Below are 16,427 nucleotides of genomic sequence, written 5' to 3' on the forward strand. Positions count from 1 at the left end.
TGCGGCGTAAACAGCGTTCGTCCAGCAGCAGTTCCAATCCGCTCAAAAGACATCCTCTCTGCCTCACAGGCTCCTGTGTCATACGACACGATGCGTTTACAGGCAGACGTCCATAACGTGGCGCTCGGTGCCATGAAGGAAAACGATCCCAGACACACTTGGCGCTCCCAACAGGTCGGTTTGCTCCCTTCGGCACAGCACGACAATCGCAAGACCGAAGCGTGGACAAGGCAACTGCGCCTCCGGTGTGTATCCGCCAGGTCCAAACATCTAGATGAGTTCCGAATCGGCGGCTGAAAAAGATGCCAAGCTGCGCTCTCAGTTCTCTTCGTGGTCTGAACCTCCCGTTTCCGCCCACGGCCGCATTCACGTTTCTCTGCGCTCGGGCATGCGTAGCTCTCCTTCTTTGGCCGTGGACCATTTCTTACAGAACTGCTGGAGCTAAGCTCCTATGCCTTTGCTGTGTCGAAATCGCTGGAGTGCCGCACTCGGTTTTTCGCCCTTCCCTGACCTGTGGTGCGCACCCTAAAACAGTACGGCAGCTGTACTTGCCCTTCTACATCGAACGAGACGCGTTGGGCGTCCTGCGGCGAGACATGCTTGACCCTCCCTTCTTTCAGATTCCTTGTGTCTCACGCATTTCCGCTTATCTGTTTGTGGCTGAGCGCTGTTTGCCGGGAGTTTGTTCATCATTTCCCTGTTCGCCGTTCGTCAGGAAGGCTGCGTGTCGCGCTGGCATGTCCGTACGGCACGAATGGATCGGCGGCGATCCCCAACCACTTGACTCGCCTGGATTCTCGTTTTTTCTGGAGCAAGTTGCGAGTCTCCTGCGTTCTCTGAAATCTCAATTTCCCTGCAGTTTCGTCCCGTTCATTTGCCCCCCCCCCCCTGTCACAGGAACCGGGGACACTGGCGAGTTCCTGACAGCTTCGGGATGGCTTTCCAGGTTTTGGCGTGCAGGATCCCTCTGTTTTTTCGAAGCGTAGGCGTTTCCCCCTTGTCTGTGGCGAATGCCTTCGGTCCGAACCTTCCGATCGCGCCAGCGTCGCCCCCTCAAAAGATCCACTCGAGCCGGTCTGTTCACGCTGGCCTGTCGAGATACGTATGTAGAGCGAGATCGGCGCCTGCTTGCATGCTCTTTTTCCCTCTTTTCTCAGCCCTCCTTCTCACTTGCAGACTCGCTCAATTTCCTTCTCTCTCCTTTTCCGTCCACACAGTCTCTCCTGTTCCTTTGGAAGCAGATCTTTGTCGCTTTTCTTTGCTGGCAATTTGGCTGCGAAGGCGCAAGCTCCGTCTTCTGTTTCCACGTCCCGTCGGGCAGGTCTGTTTGCCACGCGCATTTTCTCGAACCGTTGTTTCTCCTCTTTTTTCTACGCAGTTTTTGTTTCTCCACAGAAAATCTCTCTCCACAGACAACTGGATCTTCTTCCACTCGTCTTCCGCCCTGCCTTTCCCTTCGTCTGCAACCGCAACTTTTCCTCTCGTTGGATCGTCCAAGACGCAGTCGGATGATTCGTTTTCGGCGTCGTTACGCATCACCCCTCCGGCACTCTTTAGTAGAAAATCCGTGTCTTCTGAAACGGAACACGTCCGAGTCCGCCTCGTTTCCCCTCTTGTCGATGCCACCCTTCACACGCTCCCGCGTCGGTTCATCTTTTGCGGCGCGTCGAGAAGAACACACCGTTTCCTCTCGTCTTCGGGCCACGTATTGCATCTTCCGTTTCTCTCGTTTTTCGTCGTTCAGCCCTGGCTTTACCCTCCCCACATCTCCTTTTTTTACCCATCCAAAGGGTCCCTTCCCGCGTCCATCGCCTCTTCTCTCCATTGCCGATTCATCGTTCGTGGCGGCGCCAGCCGTCCTCTCGCCCTCCCTCTTTCTGTTTCCCTCTCTTTCACTTCTTCCCTCTCTCCATCCCTGTCGTTTGTTTTATTCGCGACCGTCAAGCCTGTTCTGAAGACCGTTCTTTCACGTTCTCTCCTTCGTTTTGGTCCCTTCCTCTCCCACGATGACTCCTGGGAAGCGCCGCGTGGTAAGTTCGCGCTGCGTAGTTGTGCTCCCTAAAGTGTCTCTGTCTCTATTTCTCGGCCTGTGTGCATGCGTGTATCGTGCTCGATCCTCGCTCTTCAGGCTGTCGCACTCTCTTCAGTGTCGTTCCGCTCTCTCGTCAAGTTGAGGATCCGTGCTGTGGAGCGCTAGAGTCTCTTCCCGCTCCTGACTCTTTCTCAGTCTTTTCTCGTAGTGCGCTCACCTTAGCGCGCGTATTTTTCGCGTGACTGTCTTGCCCCGTGCTCGCCCCCTCTCGTGCATCGCACCGCATAGCCGCCAAGGAGCTGAAACTGATAACTCGGACCTTGTCCCTGCGGCTCGCCTCTTGGTGGCTCCTCTATTTTCCTTTCCATCTTTTCTCGTCGGTCCATATTCCCTCATTTTTCTTCGTGTTCTCTGCTTGGTCTCATCGACTCCTCTTCTCTTGTTCTCTTCTTTTTTCATGTCCTTCTCGCCTCCTCCTTTCTTGTTCTCGTCTCCTTTCTTGTTCTTGTTCCGTTCTTCTTTTCTCTTCTTCGCTCGTCTTCGTCTCTTCCTCCTCCTCGCTCTATCCTCGTGCTTCTTTTTGTCCTTGATCTTCACCTCGTCTTTTGTTCTGTTTCCGTGGTCTGTTCACGCTCACCCGCGTTCTGTTTGCAGCTCTTGACGGACGACGATTCGTCAGAAGAAGATGTTCCGCTCTCACAGAAGGTGAAGCGGTCTCGTCGCTCTTCAGAGGCTTCACTCGCGTCTCCGGCGCCTCTCAGTAGCAGTGAATCTCCCTCGCTAATCAAGCTATCTCCAGGGGCTGCGCTGTCCCCGAACGTCAAAACAGACGCTTCCTCTCCCGCCTCTCCCGGCGCAGGGGCCGAGAAGAAGACTGTCGCCATCGGCCGCTCTTGCGCGTCTGTTTCGTCTGCCAGCAACTCGCCCTCACTTTTGAATGGAAAGACAAACGAGGAACGGGACGCAAACAGTCCGCTGCCTCCGCCTGGGGCCGAGGCAGCGTCTGCCGCCGGCGCGACCGCGGTCGGAGGCGATACGGGCGCGGGCTCTGCCGCGCCGCGCGTGAAGGCGGAAAAGACAGCTGGAGCCGCGGGGCACGGGCAAGGCCCGCAAGAGAACAAGGAGACGCCGAAGGCCGACGGAGCGGAGCGTCAGACCAAGAGAGACATCGACGGAGGCGCGGGAAAGGTGAAACTGGAAAGCCCCGGATCGCCCAACAGAGGCGGAGATGGAAAGGGGACGGGGCCCCGCGCCGCAGGCGTCGCCAGTGTGCCCAAAAAGCGCGTGAACAAATACGTGAAGACGGAGGAGAACTTCGAACCGATCAATCGATGGTGGGAGCGGACGGAGGCGGAGATCGAGCGAGAACAGGAAAAGCAGGTGAGGGCCGCCCGCAAAGGAAAGACAGAGAACCAGCGGACAGAACCCCAGCTGTCGTCCCTCTCGGAGGAAAGGAGACAGAAGATGAAGACAACGCTCGACGGTTTCGCAGGGGAAGGCGGCCTCGGCTGCCGAGAAACTCGCGGACAAGGGCGAAACTCGCCCGGCTTTTCGCGCTCCCTTGTGTGTTTTCCCTTTCCAGTGCGGTGTTCCGAGATGCTGTGCGCTCTGCATGCAGCAGGTGCCTGCCCGCCGTGCTCGGGATCTCGCGAACGCGAGAGGTCTAGACCTGTCCCCAGTTGCGCCTTCCCAGCCGCTTTTCGTGGGGTGTCTCCTCAGTGTGGAGTCGATGCGAAGGTGTCTCTTCTGTCTTGTGTCTCGTTTCTAGTGGACCTACCTCGAGCACAACGGTCTGATGTTTGCGCCGCCCTACGAGCCCCATGGCACACAAATCAAGTACAACGGCCAGCCTGTGTCTTTGCCTCCTGAAGCGGAGGAAGTCGCCAATTACTGGTAAGCGTCGCTTCTCTGTTCCGATAAGGTTTCGACTCTCTCACTTTTCTGGCGGGTCTACCTGAGGCGGCCGTTCACGCGCTGCAGCTTCTCGATTTACCCGCGTTCGACAGCTCCTTCCAGTCCTGCCGTTCTTGTCTCCGTCTCTTTTGCGTACTCACATCCCTACACAGTTGTGTGTGTTTGTGCATGCATTCACGTATATATAATTATATGTGCAATACCGGTGAGACGACGCCTGAAGCTGGACTCAGATTCCCAGGTTTCTAGGGACAGCCTTTTTCTGGGGAGTGTGCACTGTGCTTTGGCCGACATTCAAGCGTGTCCTGTTGTATGTGTGTGTGTAGAGAGGTATGCATGCGCAAAGGTCGTGTCCACTGTCAGTTGCGGTGGTAGCGCAGCTCACGTGTGAACAGATCGAGCGCGTCGCTTTGTCCTTTGTATGCTGTCGTGAGCGACTTTGGGCGGCAAAACTGTGCGTTTTAGAAAATGCCAGGGAAGCACTCCTCAGCATAGTTTTCTGGTAAACGTGATGCAGAAATATTCATGTAGACAGAGGAGCGTAAGTTCGGTTATACGCCATCCACAATGCATGTATTTAAGCATATCTACATACGCGTGTGTATTTGTGTATAGACTTTTATATTTTTGTTATGGTATTGGTGCTGTGTCCAGGTGTGGAGTTTTGGAGAGCGACTACGCGACGAAGCCTCGTTTCATCGAGAATTTCTGGAAAGCCTTTTTGAGGAATCTGCCGAAAGATCACCCGATCCTTCGCGATGAAGGCCACGCTGAGGCCAAGCTTGCGACGGAGTACAAGAGCGGCGAGCGTTTGGCAGGCTTCGCTGCTTGCGACTTCTCGCCCATCAAAGAGTATCTGGACAAGCAGAAGGAGCTGAAGAAGGAAATGACTAAGGAAGAAAAAGAGGTAAGCAGTATGGCGTGCAAGCCGGTTCGGAAGGCGAAGGTCAGCCAGGGACTAGCAGGGAGAAGAGAATCAAACGCGTACGAGTTTCCTGAACCGTTCAAAACGTTTAAGGGAAAGGACAGATCCACCCAGACGAGGATCGGTCCTTCGCGCGGGGGGTTGTCCGTGCGCTGCGGAGGCCGTTGCACCAGGTTCTCCTCCGATGTCTTCGTGCTTGACCCCGCGTAAAGGTCAGCTGCCGAAGGACCGTCATCTCTCAGGAGAGTTTCCTTGGTCCTGTTTGCAGGTTGTGAAACAACAAAAGCTTCAAGAAGCGGCTCCATACGCGTACGCTCTTGTCGACTTCATCCGCGAGAAAGTTGGCAACACTCGGGTAGAGCCTCCGGGGCTCTTCCGCGGCCGAGGAGAACATCCGAAGCAAGGCATGCTGAAGGTGAACAGAATTGCCTCGCGCTTTCGCCCTGTTCCGTGTTCTCTTGCGTTTGCTCTCTCCTCTTTCCTCCAACTGTTTCCACCGGTGTCGTTTTCGTCTCACTCTGCCTTCTCCTAGTCACTCGTATGCCTCGAGCTCTGCTCGACTGTGCCTCTCTCGGCTGCCTACTTACGTCGGTCTTCGCCAAGTTCTGCGCCTCTCTCTTTGGCGGCGCTTTCTTCTCTCCTGTCTCTTTGCCTTCTCGCCGCCTCGGTCGGCTCCACCCTCTTCTTCGCGCGTCTCTCCCTCTCTCACCTCTCTATCCTGTCTCCTTACCTTGTTTCTCGCGTCGACCGTCTCTGCGCCTCTCTTTCCTGTACCCTTCAGCGGCGCATCTTCTCCTACGACGTCATTTTGAATCTCGCCGAAGACGCGCCAGTGCCGCGCGTGGCGCTTCCCGGGCACGCGTGGAAGGACGTTTTCCACGACAATTCCGTCACCTGGTTGGCGTTCTATCGGGACTCCATCAACGACCAAGTAGGTGGAGACGAAAGCGCAGCAAAGCGCCCCAGACCGCTCGCCGACGGCGAAAACAGACAGTCTCTGCCCCGCTTTTCGAAGTCCTTCCGGAGATCTTGCTCTTGACAGGTCGATCTCGCCGGAGTGTCTCTGTCCACAGCGAATCGGAGAGTCAACACAGCGCGAAGAACAGAGAAAGACTTCACGGTGGAGCGAGACGCGTGTCACCAACATACCGCGTCCCCATACATCCGTGCAAGCACATCCGTATATGTAACTACACGCCTGCAAAAACCTGTATACATGCATTTAGATAACCCTATACATAGAGACGTGTGTATCTTTAGGGAGATGTGTGTGCTAGAGATCCGTGTTCGAACGGCGGCAAGAAGTTGAGGCGACAGTTCGCCGTTCGCTGAAAAGGCTCTCTGCATGCGTGGAAAGTGCGTGGGGAGCTGTGGCGTGGAGTCGAAACCCTCTCACTTTTTTGTTTTCTGTAAAGGTTAGACCAGCAAGCGCGTCGAGAGCGATATGCTTTTGCTCCGCTTGCAAGTGCTGTGTTTTGCCATGTAAACGCCGAGTGAATCCGCTGCGCATTGTCAACTCGCGGTTCCCTTTTTCTCAGGTGAAGTACATGTACCTTGCAGCGCAGTCCAAGTTCAAAGGCCAACAGGATTTCCTCAAATACGAAAAGGCCAGAAAACTCAAGGTGAGTCACAAGAAAGGATAGATAGCTGTTCGGCGGCGAATCCGAAAGAGGCTGCATATATATATATATATATATATACTGGCATAGATGCAGAGATGTCAAGCGAGAAGATGCACGCCCTAGATCCTTACACATATCTCTCCATAGAAATTCACACATACATATATATATCCATTTATGTGAAGAGAAAGGAGGAGATCAAGGGACTGGACAAGGAGGGGAAAAAACCGCAGTGGGCTTCTCGCGGCGTGGAAGGAAAGGAATGGTGAGGAGTCATCTCGCTGTTCTCTTCGTTTTTTTTTCAGCTGCATGTCGACAGGATTCGCCAGGACTACTTCAAAAAGTTGGAATGTACGGGCAACTCTCTTTCCTCAATGCGCGCAATCACAACACACGAGTCGTACCTGCATGTGGACCTATATACGTATATATATATATATATATATATATATATGCAGATATGTAAATGATGTAAATGTTCGTATATATCTGTACAAGTACATTTTTATGTTACGATTTCGTCTGAACTTTTTTGCGTTTAATGGAAGGCTCGCGCCGGGTCGCCGTGTCGCTTTAGTATTTGAACATCCGTACGCATGTTTCGTGCATGCAGTTAGAGAGCCGTATGGTGCGAAATCCGTTGCCCCGGGACTGGCTGGAGGCTGCGCGTCCCTTCTATGTGCGGGTGCATGCTCAGAGAAGGATGGGCGTGCATATTCACATTCGCGAATGCATGGAGAATTTGGAGATGCATCCCAGAGCGTCTCTTTGTTCTGTGCGAGACACTCAGCCCGTTTCCCATGCTTCGGGGTGACTGTAGCCGAACGTCGAACTCACGTGGGTATACGTGCATTTTGCCGGCGCATCCGATTTCTGTCCTTCTATGCGGTCCTTCTGACTTCAGCAACGAACTCGCTCGACCGGCAGCTGGGCACGGCGACGTACCTCATCGATGTTTTGGCTCTGAGAGTCGGTGGAGAAAAAGACACAGGTAACTTTGTCGCTGTCAAGCCGCGTCTTCAGCCGGCTGCTCGGTTTACCAACTGCGGAGAGTGCGCCACGGGCCCTGAGCGCGCCTGGCTGGTGTATCGGTTCGACTTCAAGTTCAGATCGCTTTTCCGCCGTTCGGTTCTTCGCTCTCGAGTGCTTTTTCTGCGGATTCCTCTTGGTCGTCTCCGATGTGTGTTTCTCGCGTCCTCCCTGTGTGAGGCTCGTTTCGCCTTCTGGGCTTCTTCTCTCGGCTTTTGCGGGGAGGCTGTCCTCGCGAGTGGAGAAGTCTCTCTTCTGCCTCGACTGCAGGACGCAGACTGTGCAGGTTTCCTCGGCGTTGTGTTTCCAGCGGAAAAGAGGGGGGGTTCTCTGAGGGGGCGAGCCGCGCGGAGTCAGTGTTTGCTCTTTCCCAAAGACATAAAAGCGCGGCGGTGTTTCGTGCCGCGCCCTTTTTTCGCAGACGAAGAGGCGGACACTGTGGGGTGCTGCTCGTTGCGCGTTGAGCACCTGACTTTCGATACAGAGAAGCAAGAAGTGACGTTCGACTTCCTAGGCAAAGACTCGATTCGTTACTTCAACACAGTGAAGGTAAGAAAAGCCCCCCCCCCCCCTTCTGCTGCGATTCAGAGACAGAGGCTCTTCCTCGCAGGCCGAATTTGCGTTTCCGGCGTCCTCTCGGTGTCGATCCAGGTTCATCCGCAAGTCTTCAAGAACATTGTCGGTTTTTGCAAAGGCAAGAAACTCGAGGACGACGTGTTCGACAAAATCAACGTAGGTTCTTCGACAGGCAGGCGCAGCTTTTTCACCTCCCCCTGGTGACGCTGTTCTCCCGAGTCTACTCCGTTTTTCTGCTTGCGTCTCCCTTAGTCGCCGGTGTGTCTCTCTAACGGCCGCTCCCCGGCTGCTGCATGCCTCTCTCGATTTTGCCGTGTCCTGCATGCATCTATTCGTATACAGAAGCATCGATAGAGAACCGGACCCACAGGTGGATAGAGGTGTCTCCATGCATGTCCTTCAATCGACATATATCCCTCTCCGTCAATGTACAGTTGCGGATATGTCCTGGTGCGTGTGCGTGTGAGGCAGGTAGAGTGTGGATATGTGTGAGATTCTCTTTCCGGCTTTGGCGTTTTCGGCCGTCGCGTGCTGCCGCATGAGTCCCGACCCGCCTCGTTTTTGTCTTTTTTTGCATTTAGAGTGCGGCGCTGAACAACCACCTACGCCAGTTCATGCCCGGCTTATCTGCGAAGGTTTTCCGCACCTACAACGCGTCGATCACTTTGCAGAATGAGCTGCGCAAACTGGACGAGGCGCTCGCGATGCGTGCAGAGCAGGGCGGCAAATCGGGGAACAAGGCGAAGAAGGACAAAACGGAGACAAAAGAAGAGACGGCTTCCGGCGAGGACGTGCCTCCCGCCCGGAGAGCTTCAGTCAAAGTGGAGGAAGAAGCGCGTCCCGTGAAGCCCGAGAACGATGAGAAGAGAGAGGAGGAACTGCGAAACATCACATGCGATATCAGCAACGTGGGTGAACTGGTCCAGTTCTACAACGACGCAAACCGGTGAGAGGCAAGGAGAGGAAATCGATGCACTCGATACGAGTGGATGCGTTCTCAGTCGCCTGAAAAAGTCCGGTTCCCAGGTGTGACGAACAGCCATCTGCAAAGATCTCTGTCCCTGGAGGTGCTCTGGAACATTGCTCCGACTCGCTTTTTCTGCTCTCGGTGTGCAACTTGCTGTCGAGCTGTCGCTTCGTCTCTCTCGTTCTCTGTGTCCGTCTGAGAGCAGGCTTTGAAGGCACGCTCTGGAGTGCACGTGCCACAGTGTGATTCTTCTGGTGTGGACTCCGGTGGATGCGAAACAGAGGGAAGGAGACAAAGGGTGTCTCTTGTGGAGATCGGAAACCGGGGTTACAGGTCACATGCTGCGGCGCCCTAGCGCCGTTGCATGCATGAACCTATTCACGGCTGTATGCATCCACACATAGACATGGATATTGGTCGTGCTTCGATACACTTTTGGTTACGTAAAAATGCAGATGGATGTGATGATATAGATGAACGTATGTGTGTGAAGAGAGATGTGCTTCTCGCCGTGTGCGCAGGGCGTCTTTGATTCTGCTCATGTCTTTTGTGTCGCTTTTTGGGTTCCGCTTGTTCTTTTCCAGAGCTGTGGCCATTCTCTGCAACCATCAAAGAAGCGTGCCGAAGCAGCATGCGGCCAGCATGCAGAAGATGGAACACCAGCAGTTGATGCTCGACGAGGACATTCGCGAATGTGAAGAATATCTGGCATATCTCAAGAAACCGCCATCAAAGAGAAAAGAGCATTTCACCTACATTTCTGATGTTAAGGTGAGAGACAAGCAACATTCAAACACACACACATATGTATGCAGATGTATATAGATATGTAGATGTATGTAGATGGAGACGTGCCTATGTAAACGGGGAGACAAGAAGGCGGCAGGAGCTCCACCTTCGGCATTGAACCTAACCTACACGCATCGTCGGAAAGGAAAAAGGACGAGACGCAGGGGAAACGCTATAGGAAGATGGACCTTTTTCCAGCTCCTGGAGGCCGTAGATCAGCTGCTACACTCCCCTGCCAAGGGACAGCAGAGAGTGATCCAGAAGACGGAGAGAGAAACAGAAAGAGAAAACAAGACAGCGGCATAAAGACAAACCCATGGATGCGCATAGGTGGAGAGATCGATAGAGATATGCATGTTGTCTGTAGCTGAATCTGCTTTCCGTGAGAGCAGGCACGCCAAGGGGCTGCCTCTGGGGCCTGGGGGTTAGGCCGCATTGAGAAGTTGAAGTCCCCGCGGGCAAAATTTGGATGGGAAAACCGAAGCGAGAGTGCGCAGTGGAGAGACGCGGCAGAGGCCAAGTGCTGTTTTTCTTTTCTTTTCAGGATTTCCAAGGCAATCCGAGGAAAACGAACGTCAGAGACGGCATGAAAGAGGACGTGTGTGCGCGTCGTCTTCAGGCTCTGCTGTACGTCCCAAAGCGTCCTATTTCGGAGATCAAAATCAAAGGCAAAAAATGTAAAAAACACAGACGTTCCAATAAACTGTACATCACGGGGTGTATATACATTGATATGCAAGAGAGGGCACGTGCACACCTGGTCTTCCTGCGCTTGGTGAGAAAGGGAACTGCAGCAAGACCTTGCGTACGATCGTGTGAATGTGTGCTCAGGAAACGCCGAGCAGACCATCTCTTGAAAATTAAACTGAAAGACGACAACAAAACGGTCGCCCTGGGAACATCCAAGATCAATTACATGGATCCGCGCATCACGGTTGCTTTCTGCAAAAAGTATGAGGTGCCGATTGAGAAGTTGTTCAACAAGGTGAGTTGTCCACACCCGGAAGTCTCGGAAGCTGGAGCGAGGCGCCACGAGTCTGAGGCATGATGTTCCGAAATCCGATGCATGCACATGCACGCATATATTTAGCCGTGCGCAGGTGTTCCGCTGGCGTCGACATGAATGCCAGTATATACACCTATATGTAGAGAGAGGTGTAAACGTTTAGGGAGAGAGGAGACGGCGTGCAACCCTGTATCGATCCTTTGACAGTGTGTTTATATAGGGCTATGCATGTATACATTGCATAGGCAAAGAAAACAAATGCGTACTCGTACGCATGTGCGGCCACAGCGGCGAAGGAACGGGACTCGAATGTGTTTTTGTTTTGCTGTTCAGAGTTTGCGCCTCAAGTTTCCGTGGGCCATGTTCGCCAAGTCCACATTCGAGTTCTAAAGCATGTCCACTTCGATCTTCCGCCGACTACACTTCTCCCTGGCGCGGGGAAAGGTTTTTCCAAAAAGAATTTACACTCTTGCGCGTCGATAAACAACAGGCGTGCACGCAAAACTGGGCTCATATGTATACATAGATATATATAGATATACATAGATATATGTATACATATATTTGATAGACAAACACAAGTTACTCGGGATACACGTGCCAACACGTGCAAGGGTAGTCTGCGGGTACATGCATGCATTTATCCATGCATGTTTATATATCTGGTGCGTGAATGTGTATATGTCTGAGGTAGACCGTAACGGAGTTTTATTCGGTTGTTTCGCGTTGGTTTGTGTCTTTTGAATTGCCGTTGTGTTTGTCACATTCCTGGGCGTCTTTCCCAATGCATGGGGTCGTTTTGGAACACGGAAGTGGCCAAAAAGAAGCATCTGATCGAGGAAGGCGAAAGAGTGGAAGTGGTTAATGAAGGGGGCGGGAGAAGAGAACGTGTAACTCTTCGATTGCAGGAAATATAGTTGTGTCCCTCTCTCTGCAGCAGTGTGTATGCTCACGGGTGTCTATTGTTTCCTCCCTCCATTGACGACCGGTTACTGGGATATGCACGTCTGTAGGTGGGATTTGGAACGGCATAGCGAGATGCCTCAAGCCACGGCGCCGCTGTCAATCTCGGGAGGAACTGAGATCGGAGAAGGCGATGTGGCACGAGCATGCATATACATCTTCATGTCTTTTTGCGTATGCATAAATGTGTCGGTGCCCTCGCCTGTACGGCTGTTTGTCTACCCGACGAGTCCCCTGTCGCTCCGTCACTATGTCCTTCTGTATACAGAGACTGGATAGACACCAATTTCTGCGGGGGTTTATCAAGAGGCGTACGTGTGGATATTTCTGCGTGGTTTTATCAAGAGGCGTACGTGTGGATATTTCGAGGTGGATATACGGTAGTGTGCAGGTGTTTCTACTGCGGTGCACGTAGGTGGGTGAGTGTCTGGAGAAAGTATTTTCCGTATCTAGCTTCGCCTGACGAGCTGTGCAGGGCGTCGAAACGGAGGTTTTTTCATCGACCGCCCACGATGGAAAGACAAGAATTGGGCAACCACGTGTTTTACCAGGGAAGGCTTTGCTCGTCCCACGAGTGGTGAGCGGGCGACGCTGCTGAAACTGAGGGAGAAAGAGCCAGGTGCGAAGAACGTATCGAAAACGAATCGAGTCTGCATGCGGGTGTCTGTTTACCAACAGTCAACCTGAGACATGAAACGACTTTACCAACTAGGGCAAAAGAAAAACCCAAATAACAGTGTAATCACTTGTGTACGGGCACGAGATATCCGGGGACTACATCTTGTACGTTGAGTGGCAGTCCAGTAGCGGGGATGAGACAAATCTGTCTCGTTTGCCTTGTCTCTCTTGCATGTCATGGTTCCCCGAGGGGATGGAGGGATTCGAGAGGAGACAGAGATAGCTAGTACCAAAAAATATCTCTACCCCTTCTTTTTTTTCGTATATTTTCATCCGTGAAAAGGAAAAGGGGTCATGGCTGGCGAAGTCCTCCCCGTGTCTTTTTCCTGCGGCAGCGAAAAAGGCGTTTACGTAGAGGTGAATCTTGGTTCCTCTACAGGAAGTGTATGTGGACGGCCTTTCTTTTCTGCTCCCTTGTTTCTCTGTCTGTGTATCGAAGAGCCCTCACACACATAACACTATTTCATGTAGATGGCACTTTTTGCTTGAACGGCAACTAACAGCCTTGAATCCTCCGAATTTTTGCATCGACATACTTGCACGCGCTTAATTTTCCAAAATTTATTCCGCATTCACGCGCAGGGAGATACTGTTTGCCCATAAGAGAGAGTCGCGCGATATCCTCCACACGAGTAGGAGTAAAGGGTTGTGAAATGATGCTTGTCGTGACTTACTTCAGTAGTGACAGCAACGTGAAAAGCAACAACCTCTAGTGTAGCGTCCAAGTCAAGTGGATATTAGAATGAGCGCGTGTAAAGTAATCGCAAACACATCATTCACAAAGTAACAAGAGTTAGAAGGGGTCACTCTATAGGCAGTTACAGAGAAAGTCACTCACCTCGCAAGAAGGGAATCTTTCTAGCTACATATTCAGAAGACATCTTTGTTCTCAGGTGTGTGTGTTCTTCTGAGAGTCTTTAGAGCAGAGAACTGCCGTGCCTTGAGCCTTGTGACCTTTTACCGCCGCCCACAATCAAAATGCAGAGGTTAGCGTTTCATCAAGGAGGCTAAACGCAAATCTGTGTGGTGACTTAGACAGGAAAGAGAAGGAATCCCATATCTTTGCCGTCCGGGACGATGAACGTCGACGAAGGAACAAGTGTTTGCATTTTTTGAGAAATGCCCATCCCCCTCCCTTCACTGCAAACAAAAGGCAGAGCCGGCCCCGTACTACCAAACGAGAATGGAGTAGTTCTCTGACATCCGGAGAGAACTGGTTGGAGCAACCAAGCAGAGCGCTAAAGGGAAGTCGGGAGAGAGCGAGAGAAAGTCTAGCTACTGTATACAAGCCCGCCTCGTGAAACAAGCAGAAACAAACAGCGTGTGGCAAACACAGGAATCACGCAAACGTACAAGAGAGACACATGGCGGCCCCGCACGTGAGTGGTAGGTAAGTAGACGCTACGTCTGGAGGCAAGGCTTATGTATGCATTAATGACCGTAGCCAATTCATGCGTGTGACTCATTTCCTGTCGAGAGGGGAAAGCAACAGTGAGACCCAAATTGGCGCTCACGCTTGCTGTCGGAGGTTTTCTCGTGCTACCCTGCATTGATACATGTTAGTGGAAGAACGATAGTCATAACCTTTCCGTGATCTGCCGAAAAAACAAAGTGGCCGACAGATCAAGTGGTTTGAGAAGGACAAGATAGTTCAACTTCGAAGCAAACGTCGTGCCCACCAATTAGTCCCCGCCACGTACTCAGGTTGCCGAGCAAATCGCTTATGCAGACTACCCATAACATGCGCGACACGTAAAGAGGAGGTAGGTCTTTTCAAACAGTGAGGCCGTGCGCCTGCCAGAATTAGTGATCGTTTGCCATCTGACGGCATTTCCTCCATTCTTCCGTGGGGGTACATTCACTGTCCGCACACAAAAAAAATCAACGGAACTGATAATCTGTAGGCTCGCCGTCATGCGCTACCTCTGGAGAAAAAGGAGGATGTTTGAAGGAATCGACGAAACGCAGGCGACTATGTTATGGGGAGCGTTATTTTATCGCATGTAATTATGGAGAAGAATGAACGAATAGAAAGGTGAACCGTTCCTACAAGAAACCGTCCCACCCCACCATGAAAGATACATATCGGTTACTGCGTGTTCTGAGACATTCCCCTCGTGCATTTCCGTACACGGTTGCTGCCTCCTAGTTTCATCTGTAACTTAACGCTTCTGCTCCCCTTCCTCGGTGCAATACCTGTCTGCGCAGCATTGCCAACCCGCACATTTTGCCGTGCGTTCTGCATGCCCTAGGGCTTAGCTTCGAGAAAGACGGAGCGATTCATTTCCCACGGCAGCATCCTGCGAGTTTTGCCGTGGTACCAGCCGCTGTGCAGAGGTAATCCCATGATGCCTCATGTCATGCTTAGGTGTGTTTGGGTAATCTGTGACCAGGTTGGCATTACTGCCCAGCCTGTAGCAAGCTCTGATTAAGCCGCACGTTTGACAATCGCTATTGACCTGCTGTTGACTAAACATTTCCACAGTATGCGCCAGCTATCGGACAGAAGCGGGGCTCTCTGCCATTCCAGGACACGAACCAACTTTAAAACACGGCTTCTCCCTGCGCCACTGGTTTCCCCTGGGTCACCTGTCTTGTCCCATGGAGGAGCAAGCACCGTTAGTTACCCTAGGCGGACTAAAAATGGGCACTCATGAAAACACTGGTGGAGACACTTTGCCTGCCGAAAAAACGTCCAGTCATCCCACTGGAACTCTCGTCCGTGGACCGAAGTTACTCTCGTCCACTTCGTTTCTCTGCAAGAACAGAGTCAGCGGGAAAAAGAAGCCCTAGTTCCAACGTACACCCTAGCGGAAGTTCCACGCGCGCAGAAGGGTACGTTTTCACTGTGTGACAAAAACCGCCACAGGTATTGCTGCGTTCGCTTCATCATCACAAACCCCCAGTGAACACCTATACAAGTGCAGCCTCCCAAAACCCCACCGCGCAATGAATAGCACCGCCTGTTTGCTGAATTCCCGGAGGCGGAGCTTTCAGGAACGCAACACGTGATACAGCTCCATTGTAAGGTAATTCAGAGTATCTGTTACTTGATATGCGATTCATTACAACGACTGCGGTATGCTCCCACGGGAATGCTGACGAGTTCACCTCGCTCTCTGATCAGGGCCTTGCCAGAATGGAATGGTATTGTGACCCAGAGCGGCCCGAGGCTTGGCTGTAATCGAGCAAGATGTCGCTTTTTTTTTGCGGGGCCTCCATTTCCGAACACTCGAGATTACGCCCTCCACTCGCCACGATGAATGAGCTCCTTCCGCCGACGCTGTAGTTGTGCTGGAAACGCCGACTAAGCCCTGAAGTTTACGTACTCCGGCGCGTTCTCTGTCAAGAGAGTTACGATGTACGACTGACTTTTTGCTTTTGGGTGCTCCATCGTCTCGCATCTGAACGAGAACGTCTTTGAACTAGGGACACTGTGAGGCACGTTGAGAACAACAGGTTCCGTTTTGCCGTCACCCCCCGTCCACCACTGGTGCGACTCGGGCACCCCAGGAAAGAGAGACTGGAGAGTCTTCTGACTCGTACAATTGCTCTCTCTTCCTTCACACACTTGCTTTTTGAACTCGTTGGGAACCCATTTTGTCGCGTTGCTGCATTCAATCGCTACTTTCCATCCCGGATAAACGTACGCAATATTCTCAGTGCTCTCGCCGCGAATGGAGCTGAACCACACAATATTGTACTTCCCAAAAGGCACTTGCAACTCCTTCCGCACATTCTTGTAGTACCTTTGGGCGGCGGCGTCTGGCTCCGCTCCAACTGCAGAGGCACTGGCAAATATGGTAAGCACCACTGCAACCGAAGCAAGTTTCATCCTGTCGACCAGAGGTAGGAAAGCCTGAAAAATGGGGTTGGCTGTGCACAAGCGATCGACGTTAATAACAACGACCTCCACACACAGCACT

The 16,427-nt window shown here is 52.4% G+C and overlaps 2 protein-coding genes across 2 annotated transcripts; one reads left to right on the forward strand and one right to left on the reverse strand.

The window, feature by feature from the left end:
- Positions 1 to 2,006: 2,006 nt before the first annotated feature.
- On the forward strand, positions 2,007 to 11,250 carry NCLIV_049500 (hypothetical protein; the record flags this gene model as incomplete). The annotated part of the gene is made up of 16 exons (XM_003884502.1): positions 2,007 to 2,030; positions 2,687 to 3,412; positions 3,801 to 3,925; positions 4,601 to 4,853; positions 5,140 to 5,286; positions 5,653 to 5,802; positions 6,410 to 6,493; positions 6,799 to 6,844; positions 7,398 to 7,484; positions 7,944 to 8,071; positions 8,174 to 8,254; positions 8,680 to 9,044; positions 9,650 to 9,836; positions 10,399 to 10,481; positions 10,686 to 10,839; positions 11,194 to 11,250. 16 exons carry the CDS (start codon positions 2,007 to 2,009, stop codon positions 11,248 to 11,250), a joined length of 2,697 nt encoding a protein of 898 aa, XP_003884551.1.
- A 4,558-nt stretch (positions 11,251 to 15,808) lies between these two features.
- Positions 15,809 to 16,336, reverse strand: NCLIV_049510 (SRS domain-containing protein; the record flags this gene model as incomplete). Its single annotated transcript, XM_003884503.1, has 1 exon — positions 15,809 to 16,336. One exon carries the CDS (start codon positions 16,334 to 16,336, stop codon positions 15,809 to 15,811), a length of 528 nt encoding a protein of 175 aa, XP_003884552.1.
- Positions 16,337 to 16,427: the final 91 nt, after the last annotated feature.

This window comes from Neospora caninum, chromosome X (genome assembly GCF_000208865.1).
Source record: "Neospora caninum Liverpool complete genome, chromosome X".
In the NCBI taxonomy this organism is placed as follows: domain Eukaryota; phylum Apicomplexa; class Conoidasida; order Eucoccidiorida; family Sarcocystidae; genus Neospora; species Neospora caninum.